The sequence below is a fragment of the Anguilla anguilla genome, chromosome 12 (genome assembly GCF_013347855.1).
Source record: "Anguilla anguilla isolate fAngAng1 chromosome 12, fAngAng1.pri, whole genome shotgun sequence".
Taxonomy (NCBI): Eukaryota; Metazoa; Chordata; class Actinopteri; order Anguilliformes; family Anguillidae; genus Anguilla; species Anguilla anguilla.
The window spans coordinates 21,188,511-21,206,192 of record NC_049212.1 but is presented as its reverse complement, the minus strand read 5'-3'; the positions used below and the strand labels follow the sequence as shown (position 1 = coordinate 21,206,192).

Here is a 17,682-nt window from a genome sequence, read left to right as displayed (position 1 = left end):
TCTGGTCAGCTGCGTGGGCTAACGCTGGCAGCTCTTTGCCAAACACTAGGCCGTTGTTATGACTCAAGCAAATGACAAATGGAAAAAAAAGGGGCGTAATTCCTCTTATTTGTCACTCGCGTTCTGTTTGCACGCGGGCTCCAGAAGACAGACGGCAAAAACAATTTAATGCCATGTGTATCACCTCGCTGCGGTCTGCGAAAGAGAAAAGCAAATCCCACGCTGTCCGGGCTCAGCCATTGATGTCATTCTCCAACACGCATGCTAAAGCCTCGGGATTCAAACGGGCTAACTACTGAAATGGAACTGCAAGCGACTACATGACTCTCCTGCGAGACACGGATACTCTTCCAGACTCTTTTCTCTGGAAGAGAAAGGCTCAGTTGGTTCGCCCTACTTGCCAATGCTATCCAGTCGTTTCATATCGTTGAGAACTGGTTCTCACTGACATTTGAGCTGCCTCCAGCCTCATTCTGACGGCAGTGTAGTCTAAAAAGAGCTGGATTCCTCAAACTTGCAAACTTCAGGGACACAACTGTTGTACCCTTGAGCAAGGTACTTAAACCTGAACTGCTTCAGTAGTATACACACTACATTCTGTATGCATGTGCACACCCCTTATAATTAGTGGTTTTGGCTATTTCCGCCACACCCATTGCGAACAGGTGCACAAAAGCAAGCATACAGCCACGCAATCTCCAGGGACAAAAGTTTGCAATAGAATGGGTCATACTGAAAAGCTCACTGACTTTCAATGTGGAAATGTCATAGGACTCCACCTTTCCAACAAATCAGTTCGTCAAATTTCTGCCCTGCTGGAGCTGCCCTAGTCAACTGTAAATGCTGTTATTGTGAAATGGAAACGTAGAGGAGCAACTACATCTCAGCTGTGAAGTGGTAGGCCACACAAGCTCACAGAACCAGACCGCTGAAGTCTGTAGCGTGTAAAGATCCTCTGTCCTCAGTTGCAACACTCACTAGAGTTCCAAAGTACCTCGGGAAACAATGTCAGCACAAGAACTGTTTGGCAAGAGCTTCGTAAAATAGGTTTCCATGGCCGAGCAGCTACACACAAGCATAAGATCACCATGAGCAATGCCAAGTGTCGGCTGGAGTGGTGTAAAACACACCGACATTGAACTCTGGAACAGTGGAAACGTGTTCTCTGGAGTGACAAATCACGCTTCACGAGCTGACAGTCTCATGGACAAATCTGGTTTTGGTATCCATAGTGCCAACTGTACTGGCCCAGACAGTGCCAACTGTAAAATTTGCGGAGGAGGAATAATTATCGGGGGTTGTTTTTCATGGTTTGGGCTTGGCCTCTTAGTTCCAGGGAAGGGAATTCTTAATGCTACAGCATCCAATGACATTCTAGAGAATTGTGCTCTTTCCTGTTTCCGCATGACAATGCCCCCATGCATAAAGCAAGGTCCATAAAGAAATGGTTTGCTGAACTTGGTGTGGAAGAACTTGACTGGCTTGCACAGAGCCCTGACCTCTACCCCATCCAACACCTTAGGGATGAATTGGAATGCCAACTGAGAACCAGGCTTTACGCCCACCATCAGTGCCAAACCTCACTAATGCTCTTGTGGCTGAATGAAATTGAATCCCCGTAGCCATGTTCCAAAATCTACTGGAAAGCCTTTCCAGAAGAGTGGAGGCTGTTACAGCAGCAAATGGGGGGTCCAACTCCATATTAATGCCCATGGTTTTGGAATGAGGTCCATGTACTTGCGAATGTATGCATATAGATTTTCAGGGGTATAAATTGGATAAGAGCGTATACCTGCTAAACAATAGCAACATGTCGCTGCCTGGGTCCGTGCCGAATCCTGCTGTCCTGTTCCCCCAGCAGCACCCCTCTCGAGAGCTTTGACAGTTTTGTTCCCATGTTGTTAATCTTCAGCTGGTCTATCAGGCAGACCTTCCACTCCGAGCAACAAACGCAACAACCGAAGGAATCCTGACCTGTTTAAACCTTCCCTGCCCCTGGGAGTACACAGCTGCCCGTTCTTCCACTGCAGAAGTAGGCCTAACAGTTGGGCAATGGCAGTCACTGCCAGACCATTAACACAGTGATTCGTCCTGTGTGGTTATGTATATATTGGGTAATAAATAGAGGTACATTTAATTTTCCAGAGCAATAAAGTCAAGTGGCCAATGCCCCGTGTGCACATCTATTCATGATTCAGACAGGCTTAAAGTGCGACTGAATTATATAAAACTACTCTGTTAAAGGTTGAATACTAAATCAAAGCACATACAGGAATCTCTCCCTCACATACTGTACTGGCATCTGCTTAAATTGCAGATATACAAGTTGGATTTTACCCAGGTACTGCGCAGTAAAACTTTCACTGTACAATCAACTTGGAGGGAGTTCACGCATTCCCTACTGGACTGAAATATAGGGTCAGAATCAGATTAACATTGAATGTTTTACTGTGTGACATGAATCGGTCCAGTAAAGACTCAGCTCTCAGGTTGTGAATTGTGAATAGAAACATTCTTGCGACTTTGTCCATGGGTGTAATGGAACTACAGGTAAACTAGATATGTGCAAGGAGACACGGGGTGAAAGGGTGTCATTGGTGTAGATTTCTGTTACAGGTCTGACCAAATGACATCACCCCTCCTCAGAACAATAAGACAAGTGGGACTGAGCCAGAGGCAGCTGGGAGAAGCACCATGATTCAATGGCAAGGATAAAAAGAGTCTACTGAACACTAAAACGGTGTATCCTTGGACCTTATTAAAACAGACCAAGTGTGCCTCAGCAATGCTTCAGAGTAATCCCACAACCTGTCTGTGTAAATGTAACAAACACAAAATAAACCCTTATCATCACCAATAAAGCTTGACATGAGACCCCTTTGCTACATCTATTTGAACCTTATCTCATCCAATGATTGTTGTATTTCATAAACAGAAGGCTTTAACAAAAGGTAAAATTTCTGGAAGAATACCATTTGTCCGGTAGAAATGGGAAAAGAGGTCAGAAAAGTAAATAAAAGCCATCAATTAACTATGGCAAACTCTTCACAACACCGTGGGGTTATTACACTCTACAGGGGACAACAACCTGGGAAACGCAAGAAAAAATGAGAACTAGAAAAACTGAACCCGTGAATCCATTTCACAACCAAAAACCACAAGGTTGGGGAAGGGAGGGTTCAAGTACAGCCTGGGTCTGGGAAACACATATTTTTAGCTTGTAAAGGTTTGCCATGTGTGTGTGTGTGTGTGTGTGTGTGTGTGTGTGTGTGCGTGCGCGTGCGAGTGTGTGCGCAAATGCTCAGATTTCATGGGGACCGTATCAAACCCTCTTAAGGAGCTGAAATACCACAAAGGGCGCAACTTTCTCTTGGACGGCCGCCCAATTCTTTTGTCGCGTCCTCTGTAATTACCCACAGCAAGAAAAGCTTAATTACCTGCTGCTTTGCGCTAATTAATGGATGCCGGTTGCCCTGGACAGCGGGACCCTGTCACATGCTTTGTTGGCCCTTGGGTATCGTTGGCAGAGGGAACCGAGACGGAGAGAGGTTCTCCCCAGTCCGACCCCATCGAGCCCTGCCGCCATGATCAGAGCTCTGGACAGAACTGGAATATCTGCCGCTGTTATTTCTGGCCCTCGCGGTCTGAAGTAAAATGTTTTAAAAGCTTTAATGCCTTCAAACGCGTGAAGCTAAGAGTGACGCGCTGCGCGAAGCGAAGGGTGACAACAGGCCCTGAATGCCACAAAGGCACACAGATGAGAGAGACGCACTGCAGAGGAACTCAAACCGCTCAGCTTCCTCTGTATCGCTCTCCAGAGACAATGCAAACACTGCCATTTTGTAATGGATTGACACACACTATTAAAATGAATTCTCCACCTGTAGCTGTGCAAAGCAGCAATTTCAGCTTGAAAAATGCCCCCGAGACACACTTAAGGATGTTCCCCCATACGCAGGAGAACAAAGTGCAGCAGAATAAAAATGAGGCTCCCTCGACTAGTGACATGAGTTGAGGAGCCACGGAACAGGTCAGGAGATGGATCCTGCTTTACTAACATTTTCAGATTAAGAAAATGTGTTGCTCTTATTACGCGTTTCTCTTGGGAAGACTGAAGGGGTACGGAACTGCATCCTCAGGACACTCTGGTCCCTGGTGCCTAATGGGGAATGCCAGGGTTGCAATTAGGCCATCGATGAAGCCATCGATCTTACTGTCAAGCCTTGAGCTTTTTTGACAAAACCACTTCTTTCAATCTCCGTGCCATGCCACTGCCAGAGAGTCCCACTTCAAAACTCGGGTTCAAATCAGGCCCTTTGGGGGTGGAGAACACCATAATTACACATAAACAACCAAAACACAGGCTCTGGTTGCAGAGTTGCCTGACATAAACCGCTTTTCGTGTAGCCTTTGACCCCAGTACTTTGGGATGTCCAGCAGAGGTTTCGCTTTCCAGGCGGCTCAAAATAAGCTTCAAAATGAAGCTGCGTGAACTTTAAATGAAAAGCCAAACAATGTTAACAAAACAGCGTTTTTGTTATTTTTTTGTTCATGTGGCTGCGATCATGAAAATTTTTTTCTTCCATTTTAGGCCCGTTTGTGACTAAGTGCACAGAGAAAACCACCGAGCTGGTTTCCAATTAGAGGGAAACATTCGTTAAAGCAGAGGTGTCAGAACCTCCTCTAATTACACATTACATACCTGGGTCAGGGAGGGCAACAGGAAATACCACAGCAATCTAAGAGCAGTTTGGGTCCACAATGAGATCCATTTAAAAACCAGACAAAAGCCACAAACTCCATGAAGAATGTGGCAAATGCCATCAACTCAATCCAGTCCTAATCACTACTCTTGTGTTTTTTTGTGACATGGCAGAATCCAAGCCAAAATGGAGGACAGTCCCCATGAGTTCCTTTCGTAATGGTAGCCATGTTGCATGGTCATACTGCTGCACTTTAAAACATTAAAACAACAAAGCAACATCATAGCCCATGTGTGCTGGTAACTGCAAGCCCTCGCCTCTTCATGAACAAACTGAACATGAATTCAACGTATAGAGTATTGTCATATAAATTATACCTAATGATGCACACGTGTACACAATTGGGCATCTACTGTATATGAATTTAAACGCTGCTAAACTGTTGCCAAAATGCATCGTGAAAGTAGTTGTATATATGTGCGTCACTACAAATAATCCAGATCAAAAGCAAGTTCTGCATAGAATTTTATTTTTTATTTTTTAAAATACACGATCAAACGAATGCAAATATGCAATCACACACTTCTCTGTTCTGTGAATATTAGGGGAAAATAAGCTTCCAAAAACTTGTACTGACAGACCAGATATTAAATGTGCTCATGCACAAAAGCCATCCATTCCTAATATTTAGCATCATAGTTTAAGTCAGTGAGCAGCCTGCAAATTTCAGGATCACGGACCAACTGGCTACCATTAACAGAATCAATGTCAAAAGTTGTCCCTTTGGTGTTGGCTGTGAGGAGATTCCTCCAAGACCGTAACACAAAAGAACAGCACAAACGGACCACGTGGCACCTTGACGATACCTAAAGGCTATGTTGGTTTGCTTGTATGAAACAAAAAGCAAGCTTTCTGGCATGCTCATTTGTGGAATATTAAGTGCCAGAAAGGTGAAGCTTGTGCCGTCTGAAATGTTCTCCTCTGTGAAATAGGAATTGATCTGTTCGGTTTAGGGAACTTTTACATTCTGTGGTTCAGTTGGCCTTTGTGGAACAGGTAGACTCAAACATATACCTGAACATTATGTCTAAAAACCCAGTTCATAATGCTGATGATCTAAAGCATGCAACATCAAAAAAAATGGTTATAATGAGCATAAAATCAGCACATTGGGCGGGTCAAAGGAAGTCTACAGACTAATTCAATAGCACATTTGTGACATCATTTAAAACAGCAGAAAGAGGTCCGATATCCAGAAATCATTGTCTGAAGTTGAAAAAATGACACGGTTTATTAACGTTATTAAGGGAGGTGTACAAAACTGATTTCAGGTGTGTGAAATTTAAAGGTTTTTATTAGTGAAAAATTTCAGCAGCACACTTGCACTTCTGATGCACATTTTCGTTACAGTTTAGCAATGGTAGGAATACATTTTGGAAGCCACTGTGTGCATGGGTGTACATACAAAAGATGTATTCCTGTGTGAGTAATATATGTCAATATAGATTATACCACGTCCATCCACACACACAAATATATGTGTAAACACCCACACACACACACACACACACACAACCTATCCCACTGAAGCAAGACTGTAAACAGATTGCTAGGAAGGCGTGTTTTAGACGAAGTGAGAGAACAAGGCCATAACGATCGGATGTGGCAGCAATGCACTACGAAAACACCTCACAAAGACTATCATTTGCAGCGCTGAATGAAACAAACATATTGTCCTGTGCCAGGTGTTTACATAATGAGATGGATTTCCTTACACATTACGCTCATGCGCCAGTGGACCATCGGCTCCAGATGCACCGATAACAGCACCAAACAGTTGCACCCTGAAATAAAAGGGGGTACAGCTCTTATTTCTACATTAACCACAGAGCTCTGTTAGCCAGACAGGAAGCTAGAGAGAAGAATATTCTGACAGGAAGGCTTGAGCATAGGGTTAGAGGTCATGCACATCACATGCTGCATTATAATGCAACCTGGCACAAAATGTGCATTGATAATAGTACCTGATGGTTCAACTGGCTTATAAGCGCAGATATATAATCAAGGGGTTTCTTTGATGAGAATATCAATTAATGGCCCATTAATCCATATTAAATGAGGCTGTGCAAAAACAAAACTACAAAGGAGAAAACAAAGTTCCAGTTGCAAAGTCACTGGTCCTGAAACAGAAGATATCCAAACAGAAAAAAGGAAAGTAAATTTTTCCATGAATGTATTTCTTTTTGGGAATGTTAATGGGTAGTGGGGAGGGTACGTGTGGAACTGTATGTGTGTAGGGGGGTGGGCAGGGTGGGTTGTGATTTGCGAGAACACCACAACAGTCAGTCCTCCACAGTGGAATTGGAAGTGAGCCAAGAATGTTGAGTGCATGGAGACAAACAGAGGCATTTGCACACACTTCTATTTCAAAGGAGCGTCCTGCACTTTATTACACAGCGGTGAAAACAGTTTATGTGCGCTGAGGGAAAAAAAACAGACTGCAGTAGTTTCCCTCCCTGTGGGGATGATTCTCGCTGTTTTCCCCTGCTAGAACCACGCAGCACATACAAATTGTGGGCTCATGTTTATAGAGCACTGAAATACACCATGAAGTAAGTAGTCCTGAAAATACCCTTTTAGGCCATTCAACACTGGCCTCAGTTGACCTGCCCACACATGCAGAAAAATATCAATCAGGAAACTGAATCAGCCCCACAGAACTGCGCCGCCTTTGCGGTGACAATCGCTAACAGTTTATGAAATGCCAGGATAGGCCAAGCCTTCATTTGTAGATTTACACCATTCCAACTGTCCGCAATCACACAAAAACAGCTCAGATCCCCATTCAAAATATGCCCTCACTGCTAATAACAGCACAAACCGTGTACTTGTGACTGCGGCTACGGTTACATCATGAATGTGAAATACTTACACAAAGAGTATAATCACAGCATCACCCAGGTTTACACCCGTGGTGATGACATGTGGACCTAACAGTTATCAGTCATCTTGTTTGGGTAGTGAATGTTATCGTTCTGTAGCAGCTGTTTGCTGCAGTTATCAGGAAGGCCTCCCTGGTTTACCTGCAGGGCATAATATTTGTGGTGTTATCAAAGAGTAAAGTATATATAAGAGAACCGCTCTTTCAGATGTGTTTTTCATGACGGAAAACCCAAATGAACACTCTAAACAGAGGTCATTTTCTGTTTTGAGAGGAAAAAAGCATCATGACCTATCTCTGCAAATGATGCCATATGACAGATATAGTGCGCATAATTCCAGAGCTGGAACGGTTATGGAAGAACTAATCACACTACAACTAAACACATTACATGGTACCTACCACGTTGTTCATCAATGTTTGCCAATATCCAAGTCAACACTCCCTCTGAGATTCACTTTAAAATTGTTCCCAAACCCTAATTTCAATTTAAAGGTTATACAGGCTACGCATGCAAATTGAACAGTACATTTAATTTTAAGGTGTGGTTAACTGTGAGCTCTAGAGTCAATTTACTGTAACAGTGGGAAATTGTTACATGCGCCAAAGTAAACGTGACCTTGTAAAGTAGCCTAAAACTAGCAATATTGTCAGCTAACTACAGTTTGATCGGTTAGACAGCAAGTCCTAAAAATGCTTAACATTAATTTATTTTATTTCACACTGGCATCAGAAAGATTTGCCCTACCAAACAAAACAAAATATTTATCACGAAAAAGACGATCCACTCCATCTCATAACTTCAACTACTGGACAATTGACACCAACTGGGACCAGACTGGATGAACTTATGCGGTCTATTAAACCTCGTTCAGAAGAGCGAGACAACGTCATATTAACTATTCTGCAACAGCGTCTACAAAAACTTTTGAAATGTCTGATAATTTAAAAATCACGTTAAAAATCTAAATGGTAATTTAAAAATTGTTTCTAAATTCGCAATTTCCACCTCCAGGAAGCTGAAGTAGGTCATTGCGCTAGATGGCAGCTCGCAACGAATGTGATGCGTTGCTACACTTACTGTAGATTGTACAGCAAAATACAAGCTGTATACTTTCTTTGTTGTACTTCTATGTTCCTGAATTCTGTATACTTCAGTCAATTAAGAAACGAATGATGCGTTTTAAAAATAAACACATCAGGGAAAAATCAATACGCCCCCTTGTTCAGTTGTAATTCTTATTAACGTCCCGAACTTCTCTCTGATCTTTATTCCAGAGAAATAAAAATAATAGCTAGTTTCTGTAGGCCAGATTCTCTGAATGGATTTTTTTAGACCTCGTCAAAAGAATTTCTCAGCGAACGATCCACATCGATTAATCAGATGGAAGATATCAAGTCGTGTTAACTCCCTAACGTCACTTTTGTTTGCACTAATACTATACGCGACTAAGTGACAATAGGGATGGGTCATGAAATGAATGCTTGAAATGAATGCTGTGCCAACTTGAAACCTGTTCCATAAAACAGAAACTATTATATGACTGATTCGTTTATCTAGTTTACACTGGGAACTACTTAAGTTCACCTTATGCCAATGATAGACGTTGGCCAAGCTGAAAGAAAAAGGTGCGCATTCAACGCAGGACCGTTCGGTATATTTGACATTGTGGCTAGCCCAAACGACATGAAATCCGCATAGGGCTGCAGTTTTAAACGTGGCCTGATGCTGAAAAGCATCACAGCAAACTTCATACGATTTACTTTCTCTCAAAATCTAAGCCATATGCAGTGAGAATTTAACTTAATCAAATTACCCACAGGTTCAATTTAGTGGGATTACTTAACGTTAGTCTAGATAGCTAGAAACAAATGACAAAGTGAACGACACGGCAAAATTACAAAGTTAATACGTTACATCTGACACGAGTTCGCGAGCGCTGCTAGCTAGCAAAAACACATTCATAGTTATCTTAGTCTACGTTTTCATCTTTACAAAATATCGCCTTAGAAGTGTTTTATATCTGCCCATCGAACAGAGGATTTAACTGTGAATTGATGTGAACCAACGCACTTAACACACAATTAACTTCGCTACTAGCCAGTTATAAAGAAATCCAAGAAGCGGCAAAAATTATTTATAACAAGCTGGCTATCTTACGTAGACACGTTTTGTCCCCAACAACTTGCCTTGCTTGCTCGATAAGGTTACCACGCTCTAGGTTAAACTATTAACTTAAATGACGATAGATATAGATCATCTTCTGGTTAGCTTGCTAGGTTATTTAGCCACATCAGAGCGTGTGTCAAGCTATTGTAGCTAACTGTAACGAATGCGTTGATATCCAAACCTAACCGAAATGAATTGCATATAAATTCACCGTTTTCAGCGAATGTCAAACCAAGTTAACGTTAGAGCCAGACATATATCCAAGCTATCACTAAACGATGCAATTAAAATATCTGTAGCTAAAAAAAGTTTAAAACTTACCTGATTGATGGATATTAAAAGTTAAATTAATTATCTATAGCAGTCATCCTTTCATTCATATAATTAAAAAATGTATTTTATTGCCAATATCGCTGTTTCAATACATGAAAAAGGAAACGCCGGTAGGAAGTACCCTGGCAAGCTCCCCTCTTCGACATCCAAAATTTGAATACAGTACATTGAGTGGTTACCTAAGAGCGTAACGTCACCGACGGAAACCCGACGAAGCTCACGGCTCCTCCCCCTTGTACTCTCCACTGAATCCTACCTCACGAGTCAATGCGGGGAATACACGCGCAAGGATTAACCGTCGTCAGCTGCTGGGGACTCATCCACTTCAGGGCTGCCATCACCGAAGCTCCCCGGGACAGAAGCACTCTGTATTCGCACACATGCACCATATTGGTCATGGAACATGTTCAAAACTGTAACCACAATATGGCATTTATTTCAAGTGATATTTTAGCAGTGTGCAAATTATCATAGCCTTAGAAAATCAATCAATCCCCTTTGCTGTGTCTGTATCTGCTACTTTACATGTAACAGTTTTAAAATGTCACAGTGCATTTCTTTGTTTACGGCATGTGTGTTTGGGGGAGGGACAGTAGTGCTTATCTTCTTCCTTATGGACAGTGAATTAGTGTCAGTCTGCAGCTGCAGCCTCCACCTGGCTTGTAAGGCCTATCTGTTAATTCATAGTGGAGAGAGTGACGTTTGGGCAGGATCCATCCAAGAAGACAGCAGAAGGCCTGGAGCTCAGGGAAGCTCCAAGAAAGAAAGCTCCTTTGGAAGTACGCACATATCCCAGCTGGAACCCATCAACAGCAAGGGGTCATGACCCCTACCTCTGATAAGCAAGCCAACTTAAAGTGCAAGGACTACTGCTGCTAAATTGACACCAAAAAGTCTCCGGTATAATTCAGTTCGAGATTAACCTCACACACATCTGTATGGCATTAGAAGTACAGTACCTTTACGGAGTAAAAGTTAAAGATGATAAAATGGTGCTAGCATGTCATTAGTGCAAGTTATTTCCATCAAAAAAAGGAGTGTTGATAAACTCCGTAAAATTTGTAATGTCTCCAAATGTATACTCTAATTTATTTAACAAAAACAACAGAGATTTCAATATTTGCATTTTTAGCCTCTGACCCTTCGCCTCCTCAGTTTTCTCCAAAATTGATGCAGAAAGCTAATAAACACAGCTATCTGCCTATACTCTGGTGATAGACCAGTTTTGTTCACAAGATCAATGTTTGGTGCCTTCATAATACAAATGATTCTCTGTATCCTTCCCTCAAGTGTATTTATTCCAGCAGAGAAAAGAGAGAACAGAAGCTGGAGGTTTTAGTGAGGAGATTTATGAAAGTCTACCCTTGGAACAAATTATAAAACACCTTGACAGATTTTTAAATATGATCACATTTCCACAGTCAACCAGTTTGCTTCACTTAATGTTTTAACCCATCAACAAACAAGAGAGGATCTTTACAGGATGACCTTGTTGACCAACATCAGCCGTACTATTGTAAACTGTTTAGCTTATTATCAATTGTCTTTAAACAAAAATAATAAGCAAATATAAAAGTTTGTCTTTAAGAGGCATAGGCAAAACACCAAGCTGGTGACATGTCAACAGCTCATTGTACGAAAAAGACAACAAAGGCCCATTGGCAGATTTGTATCGAGCTAGTGTGCTTCATTCATAAAGTGACATTCATACACTCACCACCTTGTGTTCTCACCCAATATGTGAGCTGGAGCGATGACCAAGGCTGAATTGTACTATTCCCATTAATGCTGACCATACATACAGCATTATTTACTGGTACCAATGGTTTTTACTTAACACTGACTCTGCAGAGACAGTGGGAAACAAGTCTTGAAACCCTGGAAACACACGTAATGACCCGGGCTGCACTTTTCCAACATGACTGTTGTGATTAATGCCAATGATTATGCCATACTTGTATATTAAGCTAATGTGTATACCCTTTCAGAGGGACAATGGCACTAGCTGTCAAATCTAGATATCTTTCATGCATTGATTATGAAACAAACTAAAACATAAGATTTCAGGATTTTTTGGAGGTTTTGACAACACAATCTTAAAAAATGTTTGTCCTATTGTCAAAAAATAGGCCAACAAAATGAGCAATTAAATTTTAAAACATAGATAGCAATGCATTACAGTAATGCATACAGTACTGTATGTTTTTGTTCCTAAATGCTGCATTCTGTTTTGCTGCTGATAGTTGAGGTGAGATTTGCATTTTCTTTTCTTTACATGTTTTTTTCATATGAATCCATGTTGTGCAAATTCCATTTTTTTAACCCACCGCCCTACACACACGTACACAAGCACATCCAGTCTTTACATTCCCCTTTACAGAGGGAAGGAAGTTCGACACTCTGGCACCAGTGAACTTTTTAATTACAAAGAACCCACAGTGACAAAAGAACCATAACAGGAAGCATGTGATATAATCATGACATCTGTAATATGAACTGCATCTCAGCGTAAAAGTTTCTCTCTCTTCTTTAAAATACTGTAATAGTTATAATTTAAATGTGATGGCACAGGAGCTATACCCAAGAAAAAAAACTTAAACAAGTATATAAAAATATGCCATTAGATTCATATCAACAATTGAGGACTGGGGAGCACTATGTACAAAGAAGGCAATATATACCAATATTTACAATACACACAGAGAGGACTTCTTTCACAGATGGGCATGAAGGCTACTTACAAGAACATGTTACTATTTGTAATAGAATAACAGCCTTTGATTTGAATTGGCATGGTTGATACATTTTAATAGAGCTAATGTCTGTTCTTAGAATACACAGTACATTCTCTTGAATTATGTTTTGAAGAGTTTACTCATACTGAGCAAATATCTTTTACTTCATATTGATTGTGAAATACACTTTGAATCCGTAAGGGTGCCAAAGCCAAGAATTTACCACAAGGGCATATGTTCATTACTTCTATAAACTGAAGCACTAAGCTTATGAAGAGGCAAAGGCCTAAAATAGTTATCTCCCTGCACAAGTCAAGGGGCACAGGGGCACTCCATTAAGCACAGCATATCAATGCTTTGTTAGTAACTTCATTAATAATTCTGACGTGGTCTTCGTGACAAGCAGATGTTTGTTTGAAAATACAAACAAAAAAAATGTTGTCAGTCTTTTGTCAAAATTCCTAGTTGAACAGAAAGAAAATACAGTGTGAGGCTGAGTGTGTGGAGGGCAATACATATACAAATACAATTTTTCATGATATTCAAGACAGACTGGGTTTTTTTGACACAAGCTAAGAGCATGCCGCAGGTTAATTAGATGAGAAGGGACAGAGCGTTTCTTCCCCATGCTGCCACAGGCCTTCCTGCAGGATGGGAAAATCCAAAGCTCTGTCACAGGCAGACAATTTCAAAAAGATGACCTGGGAACGAGGAATTCATTTTTTTCCTTCTCCAAAAGTCACACAAAAGTCACAGCAAAACTGTTGTACAAAGAAGCGAAAGAACCTAGAGTCAAAGATAAACTGAACAATCTCACACCTAAGACAAGAGTTGTCACTCTACTGTAGGACTATACCAAAGTACAACACAGAGGCTGCTTGCCCAACATCTACAGAGCCACAAGTTTGCAGGAAGTATGGACTGATCAGAAAAAAAGCCCGCTCTACCATCGCTTTTGCCGCTGACTGACTTTTGCCTTGCTTCGTGCTGCTCTCTAAGACTAAATAAGGTTTGTTGAAAATGACGTGCTTGGGTACTTTTAGGCCACCTAACAAAAAGGCACTGGGTCAAAGCTTTGTAATGTTGCAATCAAACCACTTCTGTGTATGGGCACACATACGCATGCATGCATGTGTGTATGTGTGTACTGATCTCAACTGGTGGTTTTGGCGATGCCCACAGAAGCACTGCCTAGACACCATGAAAGAAAATCAACCCGCACCTTATAAAAGGATCTAAGTCTTACTGGGGGAAAACTGGAGGTTAGGTCGGGGCCATCTGACGGAAGAAAACCATTGTGGCAGAGGCTGTCTTCTCCACTATGAAGGAGGCTTACCTACACCAGCTGCAGGTCATACAAATTAAGGGCTTAAGGAAGTTTCCTCCAAACACATGGACAGAACAAGCTGAGGGCCTCTAATACACAGCCATCTGGCCATGGACACACATGAGCACACACAAATACACAAACGCACACATACACTCCCTCTCACATTCATCCACATAAATACACACACTGATACGTGCCTGCATGCAATACACCAACATACACGGACATGACAGAAATACTCATCCTTTCTATCGCACAGCTTTACGAACGTACACAAAAGCACAAACTCACCACTTTTAGGCCAAAATAATGCCTGTGTGTCCGACGCCAGGAAGGTGAGTAATAACTAGTGACTGAGGGATTATATAGGGTGCGAAACACAATAAACAGAGTCTGTTAGAACTGCGGAAAGCTGCCATTTGTCAATGGGAGATTTTACACCCCCCTACACCCCCACGTCAACTCATTTTGGCAGTGTCATGCTCTCTCAGCAAGGGGAAAAATAAACATATAAATTAAGTGCTGTAAAAAGATAACTAAAATTAAAACATAAATACTATACAAAAGGATTACTGATACATACCAAAACAGATTTTTTTAGTAGTGGGGTGTGTAATATAATTCTTAAAACAAAAATTAACGAAAGCATAAAGTGATAAGGTGTCATAAACCTGAATGTGATTCTGATTATGGAAAGGCTAGCTGTATTCTTGCAGACAAGCACTGAAGTATATGTAACATTGTCTTAGTAGGTACCCTTGCCATATATTGCACATTGTTTTTTTTTGTTACTTTCTTATTACTCTTTTTAACAAAATAATCAGAGAGACTAAAGAAAAGCATCTTCATTCCCAGAGACAGAACACAGTGTGACAAGAACAGCAGTGGTCACACCATCAACTGCATATGGGAAAGTGTGGGACTGATAGCCAAAACGAAGCATTAGTCACCCCAGAGTTTTGCTTCACCCAGTGAATCACCTCCCATTCAGCCTTACACACAATGCCCTTGGATATACTAACGCCTCATCTGCTCTCTTTCGGTCTCTTGCTCACTCTTTTGACCTCCCACGGTTAGATTCAGGACATCTGGTCATCACTGACTCTTCATACCTCCAGAGGCTCCGCAAAGTGCAATGACTTAGCAGCCTTAGCAACTGAAAGGCAGGCCTTATTTTAGAGCGCAGGAAGCCAGAGTGAAAAACCGAGAGGTGACAAACCAACGGGGGAAACATGAGAAGGCCAACGCCACAGAACACTGTTCAATAACCAACACAGTTCAGATGGTGCTTTTCAGCCAAGCGTGTTTTTCTCCCACTTCCTTTTTCATTTTCCCCACTCTCAGATTCCCCATCTGCTCAGAGTCCAGACAGTCTGACCATGACACAGGCAACAGGGGACAACACAAGCTCAGCGAGATTCACGTCTTACACCAAAATCGGAAAAAGCTCTGAAACAAAATCAAAACAAAACAAAAAAATAACAGAAAAAAAACAGAAAAAAAAAACAAATGAAAATAAATTCAACAGAAACAACACAACCAATCGGAATGAAACAAGAACTGAACTGAAGACCTGGCTTGAAGCAACTCCTTTTTTTGTGTTAGGTAATACCCATGCACATAGAGACCAGATGTCCGAGCAGAAGACATTTACAGTAAAGAGGGGTTGGGGTTAGAGGGAGCCTCTTGGAGGGGAGGTTTAAGGGCAGGGCTCAAACTCTCCACAGCAGCAAGTGATTGGTGCTGTCGTCCCGCCCCACCGTCTCGCTGCTATTGGTCAGCCGGAAGTCCTCGTACCCGTCGCCCCCGCTGATGACTAGGAGGTTGGACTTTACCGGGAGGATGGTGGAGGTGCGTCGGCGAGCCGAGTCCCGCTTCTGCAGGCCTGAGCTGGCAGCCTCCCCGCTCTGGGCTGGGTTACCTGGGAAACAGGGCCCACATTTGATTGGACAATATGACACCATGGATTGGGCACATGTAAGACTACTACAAATTCAACCTGCAGTGGGCTAAGTGAGTGACTAGAGACTAGCGTCTAAAGTGTACCTGGCTCTGCCGGCAGGGGGAAGTTCACGTTGAAGCCCTCGGGCAGCTCGATAGAGGTGAGGAAGCGCACGTGCCCCGTGTGGCCGTGTGCGGAACCCATGGGGGTGAGCGGGGCGCGTAACGATCCAGAGCTGGTGCTGGACAGGATCGGCGGGATGGCCAGGGTCAGGACCACCCCGGCACTGGTGCCAATCCACAGCAGGTCCTTGCAGGCTAGCAGCGCTGTGATGCGCAGGCAAGCTGCTTTGTGCTGCCGGATGATAGCATCTGAACCTACAGGCCAGACGGAAAGCTAGAGTCAACGTGCTAGAGCACCCCCTAGTGTAGAAGGGCGAATATTTCAGTGGATCACATTTTTGTACCTTGCATATACTGTAGCATAGACTTTTAGATATCATTAAACGTCTTAAAAATGAGTACAAATGACCCTAAGGCATCTTTTACAGATCAAGAAATATTTAACACTTTTAGTGTTAAACATGCTTTTTCGCTATTTGAATTTTGACATAACAATTGAAAAGCCAAAAAAGAATGTATTTTAGAAATGAAAAGAGAGTTTCCTGGTAGACTTTGAGTATGTTTGCGTGGGACTTGTCAGAAAAGTAAAAATGGCGGCGTGCGGAGCTGAACTCACCTGCGAGCATCTTGTGCACGGCGGGCGCCACGTCCACTTCGGTGAGACTCTCAAAGGTGGTGGCGTGGTAGAGGCGCACCTGGGCGCTGCCCTGGAGAGCGATCCACATGCCCTGTCCGTAGCTGACCATGCTGGTCACACACCTGCTGCTGTCCTGGCCCACCTGGAACGAGTGCTGTGGGCGGGGACAGGGAGGGTCAAGAGGTCACAGGTGCCATATAGTATACAGGACATACTATACCATGATTATTTATCATATGTCTGATTGGAGAATATTCAGCACTGCTGAATATTAAAATATTTAAAAAGAATTCAAACTGCATAGGACTGTTACTTTTCTTTATCACATCTTTAATCATCATGAAAATATTACTATGTCTATAGTTTTACTGTATGTTTGTTAAGGCTTAGAGACTTTACACCCCAACAATTAACATAGCTGATGGATAGATGAAGTTCCTAAGCAGACAACCTATAGAGACTTTCAGTGCATGAATGTTTTAATAGGATTATGTGCTCAGTAATCCCATTAATAGAGCCCAATGTGTATGGTGCCAACATCGGTAAAGTGTCTTTCCATGAAGTACGACCGCGGTAAGTCCACAGTCCAACACACTTTTTCACTTATTTAATTCCAAGCCATAAGATACAACATCCATTTTAGTGTAATATAAGATAAAAATATAAATAAATGTAGGGTGTAACAATTAATCGATTTGCACTGATGTGTAGAGTTGAGTTTAGCAACACTGCATCAATAAAATGAGTTCTGTTGAGTTGATTCCAAAGG

The 17,682-nt window shown here is 42.1% G+C and overlaps 2 protein-coding genes across 6 annotated transcripts in view; both read right to left on the bottom strand.

Annotated features, from left to right (window-relative positions):
- relt (RELT TNF receptor) overlaps positions 1 to 10,346 on the bottom strand; it is a 32,905-nt gene extending 22,559 nt beyond the window's left edge. For 3 of the 5 annotated variants that reach the window (XM_035386411.1, XM_035386410.1, XM_035386417.1), the window contains exon 1: positions 10,136 to 10,285. The gene's annotated coding sequence lies outside the window, so the exon portion shown is untranslated. Of the gene's footprint in view, positions 1 to 7,635; positions 7,787 to 10,135; positions 10,286 to 10,326 lie in introns of those variants that run through there. The other 2 variants (XM_035386413.1, XM_035386416.1) reach the window with 2 other exon arrangements.
- A 2,205-nt stretch (positions 10,347 to 12,551) lies between these two features.
- LOC118209711 (rho guanine nucleotide exchange factor 17-like) overlaps positions 12,552 to 17,682 on the bottom strand; it is an 84,568-nt gene continuing 79,437 nt past the window's right edge. The window contains exons 19-21 of the mRNA XM_035385280.1: positions 16,893 to 17,067; positions 16,259 to 16,531; positions 12,552 to 16,133 (exon numbers count right to left, since the gene is read on the bottom strand). Of these exons, the coding sequence (XP_035241171.1) occupies positions 15,925 to 16,133; positions 16,259 to 16,531; positions 16,893 to 17,067 (657 nt within the window). The 3' untranslated portion in view covers positions 12,552 to 15,924. The remainder of the gene's footprint in view (positions 16,134 to 16,258; positions 16,532 to 16,892; positions 17,068 to 17,682) is intronic.